Source organism: Culex quinquefasciatus, chromosome 2 (assembly GCF_015732765.1).
Source record: "Culex quinquefasciatus strain JHB chromosome 2, VPISU_Cqui_1.0_pri_paternal, whole genome shotgun sequence".
Lineage (NCBI taxonomy): Eukaryota > Metazoa > Arthropoda > Insecta > Diptera > Culicidae > Culex > Culex quinquefasciatus.
The window spans coordinates 127,360,844-127,378,523 of NC_051862.1; the positions used below are offsets into that span (position 1 = coordinate 127,360,844).

The 17,680-nt window shown below is 37.6% G+C and overlaps 1 protein-coding gene across 1 annotated transcript; it reads right to left on the bottom strand.

Annotated features, from left to right (window-relative positions):
- Positions 1-383: 383 nt before the first annotated feature.
- Positions 384-2,350, bottom strand: LOC6044460 (sodium channel protein Nach). The gene is made up of 5 exons (XM_038256477.1): positions 1,592-2,350; positions 1,308-1,528; positions 842-1,253; positions 649-755; positions 384-591 (listed from the first exon to the last, which is right to left on the bottom strand). Exons 1-5 carry the CDS (start codon positions 2,320-2,322, stop codon positions 470-472), a joined length of 1,593 nt encoding a protein of 530 aa, XP_038112405.1. The 5' UTR covers positions 2,323-2,350; the 3' UTR covers positions 384-469.
- Positions 2,351-17,680: the final 15,330 nt, after the last annotated feature.

The window sequence follows — 17,680 nt, forward strand, 5'->3', positions numbered from 1 at the left end:
ATCTGATGAAATACCCTTATCAGCCAAACATAGTTGAATGTTCAAGCTTTCAATTCATGCAAAAAGATCATAGTTTTGTGAGAAATTGACAGAGTTATGTGCGATACAAAAAAAAGGGGATCAAGTCTCCCCACTCTCCCCTAAGCATATATTCCGGAATCAAAATCAGAAGGCTATCTGCTTGTTACGGCGGCAAACTGACACTAAATCTATAACTCCAAGAAGTCTTTGGAGATTTATTTATAATTTTTAGAGAGGAACCCGTAAAATATTTCAAACATAGTTAGTTACGTGTAAGTAACTAGGGTTTTATTAGTAATGCACCCAATCATTTCTGGATCATCGAGATAAAAGGGCTGCAAGTCAAAAGAAACACACTTTTCTCAACGCAACGCACAAATGCGATGAAATCGCCTTTAATACGCCTGAATGTTCTCTACGCTCGATGAACAACCCAATCGTTTCAGCACTACTTCTTTCTCGATTTCATGCACACATCGAACAGCACACGTATGGTGAAGAAGTAGACCACTTCGAAGCCGGTGATAATACTAAAGCCAAGAAACAGTCCTAGAATCCCTCCAAAGGAAGCTGAAATTTAACAAATAGGTTCAGGATTTCACTTACACCAGTCACGTGACCACTCACCCAACACCCCTAGCCAGTTCTGGTAGATGTCCTTTCGGTAGCGCGTTGACACCAAATCGCTGAAATAGATGTGCACCGCACTTTGATCCTGGAGTTTAATGTCTTTGCTGTAATCAATTACGTAAAAGATGATTGATTTTATTCGCTCAATCACGTAAAAAGCACTCATTAGCAAACAGGCAGTGATACTCACAAAAACTCCACCGAGTTGTTGGAAAAAGTTCGATTCATCTCGCTCGTAATCATGTCCACCGAGTACTGAACCATCTCACAGCTGGGCAGGCAGCGGCACGGGGACGGAACGGCGGTGTCCATGACCTTCGTCACGGACAAATTGTTACGCCCCGGGATGGCACTGCGGAAGAGTTCAAGGTTCTGCTGGAGACATCGAACGTCCTTCATCTCGCAGTTCGGTAGCGTTCCGTTGTTGGGCAGATCGTACGGAACGCAGCGGCACCGCTTGAAGATCTGATCGGTGCTGCATTCGATCATGCAGTTCGAGTAGGAATAACGCTGCATCACGTGCATCCGGAGTTCGTTGTAGCCGAAGCAGTTCCGCGAGGCCGGGTCCAGCTCCATGGCGTATTCGGTGCTGTAGGTTTCGACTAAAAGTGACAACTATAAAACATCGCCTATGAACTTGATTCAACAATTCGTACTTGGCAAAACGGCTAGGAAAGTTTCGGAGTTGGAGCGGACGATCCGGGTTTCGCCGTTTTCATCGGGGAAATCATACGAATTGTGTATCAGGATCTTGAACCCGGTCGTGGCGATGTCCGTGGTGAAATAGTCCTCCACGTGGGGGTTCAAGATCAACGAAAGACCGGTTTGGTAGCCACTGGCGGTGACGCGACGCGGTTCGAATGCTCCTCCCGATTTCCTGCAATAAGGTTAGTATTTTTTTTTTTGTTTGAGTGCTTTTTAATTCCAATATGTTACTCACTTCTCATAGTCTCTAACCCTGGCTCCAAAATAGTTGAACGAACAGCACAATCCCTCCGTACTGTTCGTGGTCCGAAAAAGCGTATCACACCTCCACTGGGTTCCCTTCCACAGACACCTCTCGAACATCGCCGAACAGGGAGCCGCAAATTCACCCATCAACTGCGGAACCTCCAAATTGTTTTCCAGCAGAATGTCATGCAACCTGCGATATTCCCGCTCGTCCGCTTCGGCCAATCCATCCACGTGCAAAAACAGCCGAAACATTTCGGCCAATTCCTCCGCGCTCATGTTCTGGGACCGTGACATGGCTTGTGCCCGTTCCAGCGCTTTACTAGCGGAAATCTTGTTCAAATTACAGATGGTAACCGCCGGAAAGGGCAGATTCCACGTGGCATAGTTGGTGCTCTCGATGACGGTCACCGTCGGTGTTTCCGCGTTCCAGGTCCACGAGATCCACAGCAGCACCACGGCCGTGACGAACGCCGTACTGACCGCCAAAACCCACAAAGTGCGCTCCAGTGGATTGTAGCCTTCGCGAACGATCTGACTGTACCCGTGAAGGGCCGTTGCCTGGCAGAGGTCACGCAGCTGGTTCTTGAACCACGGGATGACGACGGATCCGGTTGTGATTTGCTCCGCTTCCGCCGGATCTTTGGGAGGTGCAGGTTCGGCATTCCGTCGTTCCTTAATCGATTGGATGACACGACCTCCGAGCCGCCTGAAGTTCATTGTGGTTGGTCAAGCACTGACCATTTGCGGGCAATTAACCGACCAAGGGTCAATCTGTGTGATTCATGGGTAAGCTTGACATGATTGTTTCATTAATTATTTCGTCCAGCGACGATATCTCAATAAGAAAAACGGTGTTCATGAACGAGACTATATTGATTGACCTTCGCACACCTAATTTCGGTACACTCAACCCCCGGTGGTTGGTCACTTTTTCGTTTGACACTTTTTTAGTTTGTACCCCGTTGGTTTGTCAAAGTCAACCTAAAAAGTCACTTTTTACACGGTGCTCACGCACACTATCAAAACAAATGTTTGGTAGTGTGTGTGAACTCCGTGTAAAAGGAGACACAAACTAAAAAGTGACCCCGTTTGTTTGACAAAAGTTGGTGTCAAACCATCGGGGTTTGAGTGTACTGGAACAAAGAAGAGGGACGCTTCAGTCACTAGTTAGTGTTTGAGCCTGACTTTACATTGAAGGTTTAGCATGTATTTGAATCAATAGGTAACTTCGAAACCATTTTGTCGTGAAATTGAACAAATAAAGTATCGATGATCAGGGCGTCGACGCTGTCGTGCTATCTTGTCGTGCGTCGCTTTTTGACGTTCTGAGAAAACAAGAGAAGGCAATGTAAACAATAACAATCACGTTTTGTTTGGTTGACCATTCTGTACACTGTTCTTAAGTTTTGTTAAATTTGGTTGCTGGAGTTTCGAGTTATAACAAATGTTTACGGTAGTCGAGCTCGTACTTGTGTCAAACGCTTTCTGACCTAAAATTCCTTTGCCCTCTTTCACACTTACATCAATTTTCAGGATCAAGATAGAACGACAAGATTGAAACTTCTTTCATATGAAAAGTGAAAAAAGGGAATGAAATCGTATTTTGGGGATCTGTGAAACTTCGCACGATGCAATGCACGAGTCACAACAATCATCCAAAGTGTCATTCTTATTTAAAATTCAATCGTTCTTTCTGAAAAAAAACATTCAAAAACCCACGATTTAGTTTCAGGGGTTCGAAAAATTTGACAAAAAAAGTCAAAAATGGTCTAAATTATACCTTTTTTTCTTTTTTTTTTAAATTCTAATAACTCGTGAAGAATAATACACGATTTTTGACAGTTGAGTAACGGGAAACTATTTTTTAGATCTCGTGAGTTGGCAGAGAATTACCCAGTTTGTTTTCTTTAAATTCAGCAAAAATATTTTAATTAGTATCCATCGAACGGAATTTTATTTTAATATTACCAAATAATGAAATTTGTTTCAACTCGAAGTGTTGATTGGATTGGCATGAAATTATGATTTTTTAAACATTTGATTTGCGCCAAATCGCTCACTTCGAACCACCTTAGCGGCTACCCTAAAATCTTGAATACGGTTAAAACTTCTCGAGGCTTCTAAATCAGCGAGAAAATTTTCAATAGTTTCAGTATCCACCTTTACTCAATTTAGTCCAAAATGTACTTGCAACAAGATAGCAAATATTTTTTCTGAAGTTCTTAACTCTGCAAAAATCCATTAACCATCTGCATACCAACCCCGCCTCTAGGCGGGCGGGATCGTTCTATAGTAGGAAATGCGAAAAACATGCAAAAACATTTAAAATGTTACTGTAAAAACAAGAAAAACTAGATAGGCTAAATGTAATGATAGGAAACGGGATTGAAGGGACCGTCGAGAGCGGGAGTTAGTAAATTATAGAACGAAAAATCAAAGCAATCTATTGAAAGGGACTGAAAATGTATTGACAGCTAGAGCAATATTGATATCGAGAAGATCGATAACCAGAGAGTCCATAGTACTCCGAATCACTATTGTTTTTTTTCGTTTTCTTAATTTCGATTGTCAAGCTTAAGTATCCCCTTTAACTACTCTAAAGCGATTTAGAATCCAAGATAAAATTTTGGCTAAATGCATTTAGTAATTTAATACGCATTCAACCATGCAAATTTGGCTAAAATGTGTTCGCAGAACTGGAATTTGATGTTAAATGTAAGAATACGATTTTTTTTGCTCATAGTTCAATTATCCAAAGTTCCGTGCAAACTTTCGGATAATCTAAACTTCGAATAATCGAGGCTTCGGGTAATCGAGTGAATTTGGATTAGAATCTAAAAAGAATTTAGAGACCTGAGCATTTCCCTTGGCGCAATCAGATCGAAATTATAGCTCAACCTCACTGGTTTACGAAGTCACATCTTCGTCATCAAGGTTTGAAATGCCCTTGCAATAGAAAATAAACATAAACTTCCACAGAAATAAACCTGTTCACTTGATTGTAAATCAGTGGCTGATAAGCTAATCGGTGACCGGTGCATCATCATTTCAAGTTGACATTTGCGTCATCAACTGGAACTAAAACATATGACAGCGGAAATCCCCTTTTTTTCTTGATTGCAAAACTGTAAACCTAACTGATTAGGGCGTTTAATCAATAGTTGTATAAGCATTTCAATCATGAGATAGATTTGTAGTGTTGAATTTTTTTTTAAATTAAATTAAAAATACTTATTTGCCTGGGATAACAAAAAAAACTTTGTATAAATTATGCAATTAAGATAAAACACTTTTTTAAGTGAAGACATTGTCCTTCATCGAAAACACTATTTCATTATTTAATTAGTATTCATATTCGACGATTCGACTAAAAACGTAATAACTCCCGAGCTACAAAAACCATCACTTACACAACAACTAATCTAACTTTAATCAGCGAGTAAATCCAACCGAATCGAACCACTTTAATCAGTGCAACAAAACCGTTTAACTCTCGGATCATGATTTGATTTGAAATCACATCTCAGCAAAAAAAAATCAGCTCATATTGTAAAAGAGAGAAAGAACCAACCAAAGAAAAAATAGTAAATTATTCGCAATTTTAATGCTTTCTTAAGCTGCAATCGGCCGACTAAGTCGAGCCCCTCTCTTTCACCGGCATTGACGTCAATCAAAAACCAGCAACAGCAGCAGCAGATCTGAGAGCAAAGTGTGAATTATTCCTCTCTGTTCTCTCTCATCATTTGAAATATACACACGAGCTCACGCGATGCCGACAAATTCAAAACAAGAAAGTGGGAAGCAGCGAAAAAATGGTAAAGTCTGATGATAACCGAGTATAATTGCGATTGGGATTGGTACTTTATTTATTTCTTGCTGGAAAACAAACCATAACAAAGTAAAGCCGATGATGGTGGGCTTTTAGACTGGAAAATCGATTGAATCGTTTGGGAATTTCAAATAAGACGCACGATACTGGGAATGTTTGCAACTTAGTTGACATACTTAAAATTAATGGCGGGAATTTTATGCCACCCAAGTAATGTAGCTCAGTTTGCAATCCAATCGCTTCATTCATGATTCACTTAATCGAATTGCAAAACAATTAAAAAAAAAGTAAAACAGGTGAGCAATGATTTGTGTTGGCACCGTGCGGTGTAAATTCCAACGGCTGCTCTCGGAAGTGTCTTTGATTTGTCTCCGTTTGCGAACCTGCGTCATAGTCGTCGTCGGTGGTCGTTCGTTACACCTATGGGTTGACTGTTATGGTTCACTGGAAAAGCTTGTTGCCACCCGAGTGAACACGGACTAGGGGAAATTCTGGTATGCTTGGCAGGTTAAGCACCTGTGCCTAACTCCATCCTATTGGCTGATTTTCACTATTTAAACAATTAATTTAGCTAAACTATTGATAGAAACTTGCTTGCTCACTTCTTATTGAGCTATTTATCACTCGATTTCAGTTGAAAACGCTTTTTTTTAGCTGTAATTGGAAGTCAAAGTGCTGATATGGCAACATCAGAGGCACGCTGGAATTAGATGCTGTTCCCCTAATGTAAGCTGGATCAAATTTCTCGAAAAAATAAATAAAATTTGGCTAAGAAAACTCCAGGAGTGACAGTCGCGCGGTATGGTGGAAGCAAAATATTGTAAATCGAGAACACCCATGGGAGATTTAAACATAGAAAGTTGTGTTTCGCCTTCCTGATTAAAAATATGTTCAATTCAAAATATTCTATCGGTGCAAATTGCGTTCTTCAGAAAAAAATTTAGTAAGTAAAAATTGAAAAAAAATATTAAATGATTCTTCCTTCCAAATTAATAAGGCTTAGTAACAAATTATTAAAATTTACTTCAGCCACCATGCGCCTCCTCTCAAGGTACTTAAAAAGGGAAAACATTTTTTTCTGAAAGAAACGCAATTTTCACCGATAGAATATTTTGAACTCTTCAAAAAAAACTTTGTTCTGGATTGATTTGATCATTTTGAAAATTTTCCATGCAACGACGAGCCAGTCTAAGACGCATGAACAAACGTTTCTTGCACTTAAAACCTATACAAAAGGAATTTTTCCTTTTGAAATTGCAAAAAAGTTGCATGGAATTCGAATTTTCTCAGCACAAGTCGTGTTTATCCAACTCGGCAGAGCCTGTGCGACTCGTGCTAAAAAAATATTGTTGCCAAATTTACTATTTCAGCATCCACTTGAATGCTGAAAAGTTCAGCTTTGAGATTTTATTTGTATATTTTGGGCTCAGACTTTGTTGGGGTCTTCCCTGTGACCAAAGAAGCCATTTTGTGCCAACGGTTCACCCATAAGGCTTCATAAATTTTCGAAAATCTGTATTTTTGGAGGAATTTTTAGATCGATTTGGTTTATTGGGCAAAGTTGTAGGTATTGATGAGAACCATTTAAAAAAAAAGTTACACTGAAAAACTATTGCCGAATTTTTATGAACCTTGATTTAAAAAAAACATTCCCAATAACCCGCATTCCGCAATTCAAGAGTACTTTTTCAAAGCAACCAATGTGCAATGGGTTTCCTATATAGGATCTATAGGACCTTTTGAAAATGTGTTGAAATATCTTTTGCGGGAAAAAAATCCGCAACTTTTGAGCCAAAGAAAATTACGGAGTGTAAATTTCTAAATCTCCGTGCATTTTTGTCACTTTTCATATGAAAGAAGTTTCAATCTTGTTGTGCTATCTTGACACAGCCTGAAAATTGATGTAACAGTTGGCCAAATCGATTACAGGTCAGAACGCATTTGACACAGGAACGAGCTTGACTACCGTAAACATTTTCAATCATAACTCAAGACAATGCATCAATCAATCAAATTTCAGGACAATGCACAAAATGGTCAACCAAACAAAACGTGTTTGTTATTGATTACATTGCGTGCTCTAGTTTTTGTTTATTCAAGGTCAAACATTAAAACGTGTTTTTTTCGGAACGTCAAAATGCTATGTGCGACCAACATATGTAGATTAGATAAGGTAAGGCGGGCACCCCAGCTGTCAAAATAGTTAACATAAAACCCGGATTTTATATGGAGATTTTCAGAAAAATGAAAATTTTACCATTTTTTCGGGAAAATTTCACCGGATTTTTTTTGTGGTTGTTAAACATGGCAAACTGAACCGAATAACGCGTTTAGTTGAATTTTTTTTTAATATTTGTGTTTTAAAATAGTGTTTTGGTACAGCTTGGCATGCTTAACCACCCCACAGACAAAAATCCGGTGAAATTTGCCCGGAAAATGGCCAAATTTTTAATTTTCTGAAATTTTTCACATAAAATCCGGGTTTCGTGCTAACTAACTATTTTGACAGCTTGAAACCCCGCCTTACCTTACTAATCTACATACCTTGACGTGCGAGAAGTTAGCACGACAACGTCGAACTAATGGTCAATGGTTAAATTGTAAGATTGTAATATAAAATAATAATATTGTTACAAAAATTGTCGACAAATGCATTTTTTTGAACATGGCATGTGCATGTGCAAGCATTTTTTGAACATGGCGTGTGCAGCAAATTCATTAAATGAAGGTAAACAACAAACTTTTCAAAAATTTTTAAAAATGGATAGAAAACAAATAAAATGCTTCTCTATGCTGCCATGCTACCAAATGCAACCAATTTAGGGGTTTCTTCTCAAATTATATTTTTAATTTGCCGGTGAGGAATTGTTAAAACTTAATTAAAACACTAATGACGGTTTCCACGCGAAATCGACCATAAAAATACGATTTTGAACCGGACCATTTCCGATCTTAATAAAACTTGCTGGATCGTTTGTCCTACTCAAATCAACAACTCCTGTGCACTCAGTTTAGTAATTTACAATGGCATTTGAATTTTAGGAATTCTTTTAGTTTTAAATTATTGGTAATTACATTTAAATTGACAAAATCATATCTTTCGAAGTAGATGTTCAAAAAAATCGATCGAAAGTGTGTTTTAACGAAAATCGTGCGCTCTTTTCAATGAAAATATTTCCAAAAGCCTAAACTTTCATTTTCGATCAAAAAACAGCAAAAAATCAAATTTTCTTCGAAAATCAGGCTGAATACACCCTGTGATTCAAATTTTGCCATTACCATTCGAAAGAGCGGACAATTTCCCGCTTTTCTTCCATAGACACCAAGTTGGAGCGAAAGCGTTTTCGAGTGGTTTGTAAATAAAAACCTTTTTTCGTTTTTTTTTTATTTTTTTTTTCAAAAAAACTAAATTACATGTTTTATGGCAAATTTTGTAACAGATCCCATTTTTAAACTTAAAATAAAGTTCTGCTTCCGTGTTTTTGAGTTTTTCCTTGACGTACCAGTTTCAAATACATATAAAAGGATCGAAATAATGAAAAGGTGCACCTTAAAGTAACATTTCCTGAACCACTTTTATTATGGAAAAATGTTTATCTAACTCGTCAGTGTTGTTAATACCTGCAAAATATTTTTTTCCTGTTTTTTATGGGTCTTAGGGTGATTCCTGTCGCGTCAGGGCGGTTCAAATATGACAATTTTGAGTATTTTTTAATAATCATTGTCAAACGCCGTTTAAACTGAACTCATGCGTATTTTTCCTTGAAAGCCAAATTAGTAACTTTCCATGTACAAACCGGATAACTTTAGTTGGTTTAAACAATGTCAAGTAGTTTTTAGAAATATGTGTTTTTTTTTTTTTTGCAAAATCGCCATAATTGTCATTTTAAAGCACACCCTGACGTGCCAGGAACCACCTTAATAACCTAACAAAAATTATGTATAAAACCCGAGAATCCCAAAGATTTGAAGCCGATCCGAGCACCTTAGAGTTTGGCCATGCCGTTGCCTGCAAAATTGTTGTAAGTCACTTAGCAGAATTTTGTAAGATGTTCAATAATTTGTCAACGTGTTTTTTTCCTACAATTAAAATAAAATAAAATCCAACACAGGATTTTTGATTTGTCATCCTGAGAATAATTTAAGTAATAGTAGGACGAAAGGGAATAAAAATCACAGAATTTTACAATTTGCAGCTTTTCTATACAAAAATTGTTGTAACTTTTCAGAGATTTGATGAAATAGCATGTTTATTCTGCAAATTTATTCTTGATAAAATTAGTTTCAATTCTACGCAAATAGTTTTGATAAACACGGATAAATGATGTTTCCAGATGAATTCGGAAAATAAAATAAGAAAAAAACTATTTTGCAGGTATTAACAACACTGACGAGTGTGATAAACATTTTTCCATAATAAAAATGGTTCAGGAAATGTTAGCTTAAGTGCACCTTTTTTGGTTATCTTTAGTAATTATTTCGTTCCTTTTATATGTATTTGAAACTGGTACGTCAAGAGAAAACTCAAAAACACGGAAGCAGAACTTTATTTTAAGTTTAAAAATGGGATCTGTTACAAAATTTGCCATAAAACATGTAATTTAGTTTTTTTGAAAAAAAAAATAAAAAAACGAAAAAAGGTTTTTATTTACTCGAAAACGCTTTCGCTCCAACTTGGTGTCTATGGAAGAAAAGTGGGAAATTGTCCGCTCTTTCGAATGGTAATGGCAAAATTTGAATCAAAGGGTGTATTCAGCCTGATTTTCGAAGAAAATTGGATTTTTGGCTGTTTTTTGATCGAAAATGAAAGTTTAGGCTTTTGGAAATATTTTCATTGAAAAGAGCGCACGATTTTCGTTAAAACACACTTTCGATCGATTTTTTGAACATCTGCTTCGAAAGATATGATTTTTTCAATTTAAATGTAATTACCAATAATTTAAAACTAAAAGAATTCCTAAAATTCAAATGCCATTGTAAATCACTAAACTGAGTGCACAGGAGTTGTTGATTTGAGTAGGACAAACGATCCAGCAAGTTTTATTAAGATCGGAGATGGTCCGGATTTTGAGTGGTCGATTTCGCGTGGAAACCGTCTAATTAAAATAATTTTAAGGTGACAAAAAAATCCCTTCGAGTGAATCGGGATTACATCCTGAATCTTTGAAATGATTCAAATATTCAAATTTGAAAATTAATGTACTACTGTTATGTTCTGTGTTTGTTGAAATTAAAAGCAATAAAAATATAGAAATATTGTGCAAAAGTATGTCAGCGTTCTCAATTCGCCTCATGTGTTCCGATTCATGATGATGATGATTATTGAAAATTATTCAATTTGAAATCTGTTGTACTAGGTAAACAAGAAGGGTAGAAAACCGCAAAATCTTTGTTTTTAAGTTGCTGTTAGAACACTTTAAAGTGAACTAGTCGGTATTACACTCCCCCGAAACTCATGAAAAAAAATCGCCACCTTTTCCATGCAATTGTCAAGCTGCTAGGAAAACCACGTACTATTATTATTGATGACCACTCAACCGCAACCATTCGGAACGGATTGAACTCCAATTCAGTCAGCGGTTCCCGAACTCTCTCGACCGATGATGACGCACATGGCTCATGGCTTCTCATACCGAAACAGACACGTGCGTGTGTTCGAGGCCATTCAGCAGGCAAGCAACAAATAGGTAAAGTAAAAGTATAGCAATGCACGTCACAAATACATCACATCCTCTCAGGCTGCTGGATGCCGTCAAAGAAGAGGCCCACGGCAGACCTCAAAAGCTCAACCAACCAATCATATTTTTAAAGGAAATTGGGGTTCGTTGACAAATAATCATGTTTAAGCCTCCATACAAACTGTCGTTCAACATGATCAAAAAGTTTACAGTTGGATTTTGTGAGCCAAGATTTTTTCATTGTGTTTGAATTGAATTGTTTCAAATTACAGTCGACTCTCTGGCTGTCGATCTTCTCGATATCAATATTGATCCATCTATCGATGAATTCCTCAGTCCCTTCAATCTGCATACTCCAATTCTCTTCATTCCTCGATATTTTCTCTTGCTTGAAGGATCTCTTCCTCGACGGTCCCTTGGATTCTGTTTGCTTTTAAAATCTCTTCCGGTTGTCAATAATTTCACTTTCTCATGGCTTGCATAGACATTTTTTTTCGCGAAACGAAGTTTTGAAGGGTGTTTGACATAAATTTGTTTTTGTTTGCTGGGCGTTGTCATGATTCTCTCCCATAGCTGGGTATCAAGAAAAAAAAATTCAATCGAGTCTTCCTTTTGCATCGTTCCGTAAACTGATGATTCTCTTCCTCGACGGTCCCTTGGATATTGACAGCCAGAGAGTCGACTGTACTTCATTTTATTTTGATTTTATTTTAGATACTATGATAACTATGACTTATTTCGATTTGCTTTGATTTACTTTGATTTACTTTTTCATATAAATTTACGATGGTTATTTACCTTGATTAAAATTTAAGTTATTTATATCAAAGAACTTTTGAAATTTATTCAGAAACTTGAAAAAACGACTTTTGAAAACCCCAAAGATTCCAAACTTTCCCCTTTTCCCCTGCTTATATGTGACCGACTCTTACCACTCTCGACCACCAACCCGCGGAGTGGTGGCGCAAAGTTTCCGTTGCAGCAGCAGCAGCACGTACTGACGTCAATGCATCGCCACTTCATTCACATTTGAAGACCACCCCTCGTCGATCGGCTTCACACCTGGTCCACCACACGGGCGGGTGGCAGGCCAGAGCAAGTGTAAATTCGATAATTGAACCTCCCCTCGTTGAAAAGGGTACGTGCTTTTCAGCAGCTTTGACGCTTCAGGGGGAGGTTTGCTAATTTCCAAAAGGCTCACCCCACACACGTTCGTCATGCTCGAAGATTGTCTTCTCGCAGGTACTCACCTTATTTTGTGTTTTTTTGTTTTTTTTTGCGTTGTTATGCAATTAAGTACATGAAGTCAAATTACAGATTCGGGCAAGCCCTCTCGAGGTGCTTGCACCGTTCAGCTTGGGAAATCCTTGAGCGGATTTTCTTAATCGACTTAATGCAAAAGACGTCATTGCATGTTACAGCAAAAGAGCGAAGCAATTGTGAAACGTTTGATGATTCATCCAAAAGAAAAGTTTACTTTAAAATCAAGAGAAACTGTATCGAATTTGAAACTTAAAGTTTATATCTTTCAATGTTAGTAAAATTACAATGGAAAAATGAAAATAAAATAGTTTCACGTCTTTTACGATAAAAAAAATAACCCATCCACAGGTATTTTGTAGTATTTTGTGGCCTCTATTACATGTTTGTACCCCTCTCTGATTGTAAAAATTTTGTTAACAACTGATTGTATAAGTGTTTTCCTTTATTATATCTATTGTTAGCAATATTTAATTTGTATGTTCTTTATTTCTTGTGGCAATTGCAAGGATTTGAAGACAAAGACTAGAAATGAAATGTGCTTTGGCCGAATGAGCAATAAAAAATAGCTTCATACTTTCAGCATTTTCAGTGAGGGGCCATCTATAAACCACGTGGATCATTAAAAGGGGGGAGGGAGTTGTCCATGCATCATACAAAAAATATGGACAATTGTCCTCGAGGTTGGGGAACCAAAAAAGTGTCCACGTGGTTTATGAATGGTTCCTTACTCAAGCTAAAAAAAAACATGAAATGTTTTTATTAATCTTTAATAACTCATTATGTAACTTAGTATATCGATCGTTTTCGTTTTCAATACATAACATATTTGTGACTTTTATCTCAATTCAATTCAATTCGGTTTTATTGGTGAATAATCAAGATACAATGAGTTATTTTGAAGTGCATAACAGAGTTTTGGAGTTCCTTACAGCTGTGTGTTGCATCATAATCCATTTAGGAACAATTATTTCTTTAACTAAGGCACTAGCAAAAGTAAGAAAAAACTATAAAAAAAAACTTACAGAAATTGCAAAGGAAAGGGGATAGAGGAAGAGAAAGCTTATATCTAGATCACAGGTAATTTATCCTTTGTAGATGTGTTTGATCATCAGTTCCCCAAGGGCCAGGAATTGTTCTGCCTTGTTCCGGCAGCTCCGAAACCGCGTCATCATCTCCCCCGCGAGAGCAAAGAACTCCGGCAGGGTGAAGAGATCTTCCCCGGTGACTTCTTGCTGGGCCGTACTGCCGCTACCGGCAGCGACCACGCTGGCGAACGAACGCCCCCAACCAGGAGGGAACGCTGAGTTTTCCGCTGGAACCGTACGCTGTCCAGCTGCGCTCGTACTTCGCTGAGGAGGGTGGGACGCTTTTTGTGACTTTTATAATATTCTACAAAGTTGCAAAGCGAATAAAACCATTGCTATGCAATCTAAAAGTATAAAGTTTAATCATGATAGAAATTAGAAATTTTTTTATCGTTTCCAAAAAAATATTTCAGAGTATAGAAATCATTCACAAAGCTTGTATACTAAAATTTAACTGTTTCTCAAAAAGATAAAAAAAATTCACACTGGTATTGAAAACCGGGTACAACCTTACATAAAAACTAACTTAATCCACCTATCAACCACGATGCCTTCCTCACTTTTTACCAACAATGGGTAATATGCGTGGTTTGGACAAATATTTCAGCTATTTTTTTAGATCTAGAAAAATACTGGACTCGTTAGAAAGGTCTTTCAATTACCTAACCAACGATGGGTTGGATGATGGATCCGGACATAGTTTACATACATTTAAGTGAGATCCGGCTTCAAAATTGTACATAAATATTACTTAAGTAGTCATAACTCGAGACAGGGTTGCCAGATCTTCAATGTTGTGGACTCATTTGAAAGGTCTCTCGATTACCTAACCAACGATGGGTCGGGTGATGGATCCGGACATCGTTTACATGCATATAAATGAGATCCGGATATATGTGAAAACACATTTTTACACATAACTTTTGAACTAGTTATCGAAACTTCAAACAATTCAATAGCGATGTATGGGACCGTATACCAAGTCGATTGCAACTGGTTTGGTCAAAATCGGACCAGTCAGTGCTGAGAAAACTCAGTTTTGGTCACATACATACATACACACACACATATACAAACACAGACATTTGTTCAGTTTTCGATTCTGAGTCGATATGTATACATGAAGGTGGGTCTTCGAGCTTTTAATAAAAAGTTCATTTTTAGAGCAGGATTATAGCCTTACCTCAGTGAGGAAGGCAAAACCGTTAATTGAAAATCTAGGGCTACATGAGAAACATGTTGAAAAACGCATTTTCGGACTTTTCAACCTTTGCAGGGGCATTTCTTCAAATTAATCAAAGTCAGAGAAAAGTTCAGAGTATTCTGATCCCTGAAAACAATGCAAAGAAGATAAATAAGGAACAATTATTTTTTTAATTTGAAAGAAAACTATTTCTTTTAATAAACCTGTGAATTGCAAAAACTTAAAAAGGGGCTTTATCAAAATTTGAAAAAATCTTTTTAAAATGCAATAAAATACATAATTTGATAAGTGTTTTTTTCAGATTCTTTCCAAAAATAACTCTTAACGAAAAATCATAATGCCGTTGCAATGGGGAAAAAAGAAGTGGTGCGAAAAAATAAAATATGTTAAAATTTTAAATAAACCAAAATTTCTACATTTCAATTAGTGTTACGGGGCTGTTCCTGGAAAGTCAAATATTATGTCAAATATTTTGAGAACGAACTCAATCAATCTTGAAATGATTACCCATGCAGAAAATGCATTTATTTTTTCAGTTAATTACTGGAGTAAGTCTCCACCAATCTCCGATGTTTGTGAAGCATTGCTCTAAAGGGCAATTTTGGTGTCACCTTTGTCAATGATTTCTAGCTCAAAACGGTGAAGAAATAGAAATTTGGTGTCTAAGGAATCAGCATAAACCATCACATCAAAAAAAAGTCATCGGATCGGACGTCCAACATTTCACGAAAGTCCGTTCGATACAAAACTTCTATCTCTCACGGATTGGAGCTTTTAAAAATCATTGAAAAATGTTACTTTTTTTAATCCATAAATTTCAAAAAGAACATCAAATTTCCCATAAAATGACATGTGTGTGTGTGTGTGTGTGCAACCAACCAAACGGGACCACGCGGTCGCTTCTTACAAATTGAGTTGTTTCCATGTATTTTAGATTTTAAATTCTATACATGCAAATAACTCGCATAGGCAGCTAACACCTACAGCTCTGCCGAGCTTCGGTGACCCATTTCTACGCAGGCTAGCCGTGCGCGAGGTACTTCAGCTTGAATCGACAAGCCCCGCCCTAAAGAACGTTTGCATCAATTGGATTCAAACGTTATTTAGCACTTCCGAGTCCTTGTCAAATGGACAAAGACCCAGCACGTATATAGTTTGTAGTAGTACACCCAACTGGCAGTCGCATGATTGTGATGCATGGCGGCATGAAAGTATATCAGAATCTGCATGAAATCTGTCCTCATGCATTTTTTGCGATATAGGAGTATGACATTTTTGCCCGTTACCGACAATTATCGACATTATCGACGGCTTTTTGGTTGTATTTCACAAAAAAAAAACACTTATCAGAACGAGGATTGAATCACCAACTTCTTGGTTGTTTATCCGACACGCTACCACCGCGCCATGGACGCTTGATGAAAAGTTAGTGAAAGAGCACCAACATATGCTTCTCTTTGGAGTGTTGCTCGGGGACGGGCCAGCATTATATGTGTTGGTGAGAACTGCAGATCGCTGAATTTTTTACACGCGGGCAAAAATAATCTACGGGCTTGCTGCAAAAAATGTTATAAAATATGACATTTTCTGCAGCAAATCCAATGTTGCAGATTTTGAGATATATTTTTCCTTTGGGTGTAGTATTCCTAATTCTACCAATCCAAAGGACGGGGGATCGAACCCCGGTTCGAGCGACTTTAATGTATCGTTAATGTTAAGAGTTTCAAAAATTCATATTTCCTGATCTTTCTCGTTTTGAGCAGATGGGAATCGAACCCAGGATCATTCGCTTACAAAGCGAACACCGTAACCAGTCAGTCACGGCTGCTCCATATTTCCAATTGGAAGTTTCTCACCCGAAAAGCAGCATCATCCGTCAAACCGGCAGCGATTACATTCACTATTTCGTCACGAATCCGGCGACATCTCGAGCCGCCTGCATTTCGAGCCGCTCAGAAATCGAGCCGCCAATCTCAGCAAACGTTGCCTACTCCCGCCCCCTTCACTCACTACTTAATTCCTTCAACATTTTCCTCAGCAATTTTCACAACTTTACAACAATACAAACTTGGAATCCACCCATTTTCTCTTGAAGGCCACCTCCTGTATCGGCAGAAATTTCTGACCAAAATGTAACAAATGGATTCAAAAAAAAACTCCGTTCGGTGACCGAGATTTCTCCTCAAAGTGTCACTTCTTCACAACACCCAAATCACATGAAAACCTTCGAAACGAAGAGCATCAAATTTCCCATAAAATGACATATCCCAAAAAAAAAGTTGAGTAGCGAAAAATAGCAGAAGTTTTAAAACTATTTTTTACATAAAGGTCTACAAAATAAAAAAAAATACTACCGTCATTAGGAGTGTCATTGGGTCGGTGGGGTGAGAAATTTGTATGACCGAATCTGATCACCCAGACCCAATTTCACCCCTGATGATGATATTCATAGCACGAAACATTACACTGCCATGAAACATCTCCCCTTTTTGAATTCTAAAAATAGCATTCCCAAATTTATTGTTTTTTTTTTTAACAGACAATTTATAGCTTCCCATATTGAGTTCTGCCACCCACCCTCCAAACCGACCACGTGTAGCTACTTATTCATAATTCGTGACAGTCCAAAATATTCTAACCAAAACAACCCAACGATGGAAATGATGTTGACAGGAATATCAATAACTTATCGTGATTTCAGGTGGCCTTATTCCTTCTGGGTGATCTCCAAAGAGTTTGTTTAATACATTTTAATTGCTTCAAGTCCATATGTGAAGGGTTGAACAGCAATTGAAATTAATGATGTAATGTTTTGTTTTTAACTGAAATTGAACTTTCCACAACCCGTGAACGAAATAATGAAATTATGTTTTGTATTCATTTTAATTGACGATAATTCCCTTGACTTTTGGATTTGCCTAACACAATTAAGTTACATTTTCCCCCCTGTAACCTTGTATCAAAGTTTGCTTACCCCGGCAGCCAACCAACCATGAAAACTCTTCAAAGGGGCAAC